General features: G+C 39.7%; 1 protein-coding gene across 3 annotated transcripts in view; it reads right to left on the minus strand.

Annotated features, from left to right (window-relative positions):
* Positions 1-535: 535 nt before the first annotated feature.
* The window catches only part of LOC109974000 (retinol dehydrogenase 14), a 5,093-nt gene continuing 1,311 nt past the window's right edge, over positions 536-4,317 (minus strand). For 2 of the 3 annotated variants that reach the window (XM_020623954.1, XM_020623956.1), the window contains exons 3-4: positions 3,613-3,915; positions 1,567-1,991 (exon numbers count right to left, since the gene is read on the minus strand). In XM_020623954.1, the coding sequence (XP_020479610.1) occupies positions 1,732-1,991; positions 3,613-3,915 (563 nt within the window). In that variant the 3' untranslated portion in view covers positions 1,567-1,731. Of the gene's footprint in view, positions 755-1,566; positions 1,992-3,612; positions 3,916-4,317 lie in introns of those variants that run through there. The other variant, XM_020623955.1, reaches the window with a different exon arrangement.

Consider the following 4,317-nt stretch of genomic DNA (forward strand, 5'->3'; position numbering starts at 1 on the left):
GCTGTTAAAATGTGGAGCACAGCTTTTTTTCATCAGGTGTAACCCAGTAAATTGAATATCTGGGGTTTCTTGCAGTTTGTCAGACTCAAAAAGCAATTTTAAGATGCTAAGTTGCATTTGGGGATCATGTGATGACTGCTCTGACATGTTATACATTAAATACATCATTGTTTAATAAAAGTAATAAATAAATATTGTTCTCAATTCCTCAGACCACTGGTGTAGTAATATCTGTTTTTACTCTGTTCATCTAAAAATTCCAAATATTCATATTTTCACCAGCAGATGCCAAAACACAGCCACGACAGCTGCTGTTCTTCCCCAGACTTTTCAGATCCACCTTTCAAGCCAACAGGAGGCGAGTGTTTAATACTGAAATCTGAAACGGTCAGAGACAACACTGTAGAAGAAGAACCAGCTCCGATTAAGATTATTGCTCACGGCTGCACACTGACTAAAATATTCATGTGTTTTACAACCCACCTGTTAAAAAGAATAAATTATAATTTAATAAAATGACAAAGTACCACCCAAGTGTGATAAACACAGTAAAGCAAGACTTTATTTGTAGACTGATAAACTGATAACATGGGAAAAAACTACACAAGCTCATCAAAAGACATTACAGTTGCTTTGTAAACAATGAAATATTTATGAAAAAAACATGTAAAAACAAAAAATATTTTCCACAGCTTCCAATGTCAGGCCAGTTTCACCAGTCTCTCACTGGCCTCCCACAATTTTTTTGCCACACCAGCGTCTCTTGCAAAAGGACGCAGAGTGGCGGGGCGGGGGCGGGCAAAGGAATCACACCTGGCCAATAACACTGATTCTGATTGTTTTTATGGTCCATTGAAATAAAATTGACTGTTTCTCCACTAGATGGTGCCATTTCTGTGTTTCTGGAGCTAAAGGTAAAGTCCCCTAAAATACTTTGGCCATGTTTTCACTGACACTCGAGTCCTTGACAAAGGAAAAGCATCAAACATTTTCTGGTCCCAGCTTTTAAAATGTGGAGCACAGCTTTTAAAATGTGGAGCACAGCTTTTTTTCATCAGGTGTAACCCAGTAAATTGAATATCTGGGGTTTCTTGCAGTTTGTCAGACTCAAAAAGCAATTTTAAGATGCTAAGTTGCATTTGGGGATCATGTGATGACTGCTCTGACATGTTATACATTAAATACATCATTGTTTAATAAAAGTAATAAATAAATATTGTTCTCAATTCCTCAGACCACTGGTGTAGTAATATCTGTTTTTACTCTGTTCATCTAAAAATTCCAAATATTCATATTTTCACCAGCAGATGCCAAAACACAGCCACGACAGCTGCTGTTCTTCCCCAGACTTTTCAGATCCACCTTTCAAGCCAACAGGAGGTGAGTGTTTAATACTGAAAACTGAAACAGACAGTCCAGTCAGAGACAACACTGTAGAAGAAGAACCAGCTCCGATTAAGATTATTGCTCACGGCTGCACACTGACTAAAATATTCATGTGTTTTACAACCCACCTGTTAAAAAGAATAAATTATAATTTAATAAAATGACAAAGTACCACCCAAGTGTGATAAACACAGTAAAGCAAGACTTTATTTGTAGACTGATAAACTGATAACATGGGAAAAAACTACACAAGCTCATCAAAAGACATTACAGTTGCTTTGTAAACAATGAAATATTTATGAAAAAACATGTAAAAACAAAAAATATTTTCCACAGCTTCCAATGTCAGGCCAGTTTCACCAGTCTCTCACTGGCCTCCCACAGTTTTTTTGCCACACCAGCGTCTCTTGCAAAAGGACGCAGAGTGGCGGGTCGGCAGTCGACAAAGTAACCCCCACTGTGCTTGGCAGCTTCATCTGACACAACACAGTAGATGACAGTCTGAGCTCCAATCTCACATGGCACAAAAAACATCCACATGACCACTTGCATCAGCATCCGGAACAGGATGGAGTAGTGGCACGTCCACCCACTATGGACGAAGCCTGGAGTAACAAGTGTAAACGACAAAAAGTTCATTTCAGAACGTTAGCAATGTATGTCATGTACAGTGGATTAGGGGTGAGGATGATGAATAAGTTCTGCATGGGTAATGTCATAATGTGATGCGAGTATAAATAGCGATTATAGTGTAACATTATCAAATTTCTTTTTCTGGCTATCCCACTGAAGTAAATGCAATATGGCCACAAAGCAGCAAAAAGCAAATCTCTGACTAGGTTAGGTTAGGTTACTTTATTTATACCCGTAGGTAAATTTGTCTTGCAGTCAGATCAAATGACATCCTTGACACATTCACAAAATACAAGAATAAAATACAACAACACATAACATAAAACCTGGCGCCTACACCGAACGTAATAAAAGTACTCAGGGCTCCACCAATCAAGACATAAAAGAAAGAAAACATCCGAAGAAAACCTAAAATTACTTCCAATATATTACTACAGCCTATTTAACTCTATAACAGCAGCAGGGACAAAACTATTTCTATACCGCTGTGTTTTACATCTCGGGACGACAAACCTTCGTCCAGAAGGAAGAAGCCGAAAGTGGCAGTGCAAGGGATGGGAGTCATCATTCAGATTAGAAGTAACTACCTTCTGTACCTGTCTACTGTACAGGCCTGCTAAACCTAACTGTGACTTCCCAAGCAAGCGACTAGACCACTTAATTACTTACTCCAAGGATTTCCTCTATCTTAATGTTATCTGACCAAACCATGACACTAGAGAAAACGATAAAATAGATTCAATATGAGTCTGGGTCTGGCTTTTCATGTGGCTCCTGAACCATTGCTTTCAGTTGCATGGTCAAAGTTTGGTGTGAGGACAGCATCACAGCAGAGGCATAGTGGGTCAGAGGCCTTAAAAAGAAAAACATTGAAAAACTTTATTTCTGGCATTACTGTAATGATAAATGCAAACAGCTATTTTAAGATAGTTTTTATTATGCATTTTGATCTTTATAAAGGGAGGGATATAATAAAACTGATACAGTGCCTTGCGAAAGTATTCGGCCCCCTTGAACTTTGCGACTTAAAGCATTTTATGGCATATATTATGACGGCCCAACTGTAATCTACTGTATATGTCACTTTATTGATACCATGCTTATCTAAAAACAGTTCACAAAAGATTTCATCCAGAACAAGAATTATGGCTGTAACCATTTCCATTATTGATTCATCTGTGATTTTTTTGTAATTCTTATATTTAATAAATATCATTTATTTGACCAACAATTCTAAACCCTAAAACACTAGGGTACTGCAGACGTACAGTAGATACAGTACAGTACAGACCTGAAATAATGTCGGAATCATCTGTGGTGGACAGTGTACACAGACAAACCAAGTAGGGTACAAAAGCAACACACATAGGAAAGGGAGTGGTTGTCTGTACTATAAAATTTCAAGTTCTGCCAGGCAACACTTTGAAGTTCAGAATGTTGCATTATAAGATGTTTGGCTCTTGCAGTGTTAAGGTGCACATCTGCTCTCACTTTCCTACGTGAGGTTCTGTACTTGAGATGAAATGTTAGTTCTTATTAAAGGAAACTTTATTTTTGATTATTTCCCTCTGTGCCAAGCGTAAAGACTCTTACCAGGGTGCACAGCGTAGCAGGTCACTCCTTTCCCTTCAGTGATGCGGGCCAGTTCCTGGCTGAAGTAGATGTTGGCCAGCTTGCTGCGGCAGTAGGTGAAGAAGGGCAGCAGGTTGTAGTTTAGGTCCTGGAAGTCCAGTTTCTGGTATTTGTAGCTGGAGCACGTGAGGGTGACCACCCGGCTGGGGGCACATTCCTTCAGTCGAGGCAGAAGCAGATTGGTCAGGAGGAAGTGACCCAAGTGGTTGACCCCAAAACACATGCTGAAGCCGTCATCCGTCCAGTCAAGGACACTGGGCATGGCTGAAGAAGCAACGCAGAGGGGAGAGGAAGGTCAGAGCAATGAGGTAGAGAAAGTAGTAACACATCAGATTTTAGTTGATGCTGCTTTTCTCCACAAGATCACACACTGAATTTGGTGATATTATTTGATGTATCAAGAGTAGGCTAGTGGTTAAGAGTTCGAATCAGGGTTGCATCAGGAAGGGCACCCGGCATAAAACACGTGCCAAATGTCAACATGCGAGTCGTCGGTGTGACGATTCGCTGTGGCGACCCCTAAATGGGAAAAGCCGAAAGTGACTTTCTATTTGATGTATCAAGAGTCCTCCCTGTAAACTGAAAAAAACTTTGAAAAAAATCAACTGGACTAGATTTCTAGATCGAAGACGTTTCACCTCTCATCCAAGAGGCTTCATCAGTTCT

The sequence above is a fragment of the Monopterus albus genome, unplaced genomic scaffold (assembly GCF_001952655.1).
Source record: "Monopterus albus unplaced genomic scaffold, M_albus_1.0 scaffold317.1, whole genome shotgun sequence".
NCBI classification, from domain to species: Eukaryota; Metazoa; Chordata; class Actinopteri; order Synbranchiformes; family Synbranchidae; genus Monopterus; species Monopterus albus.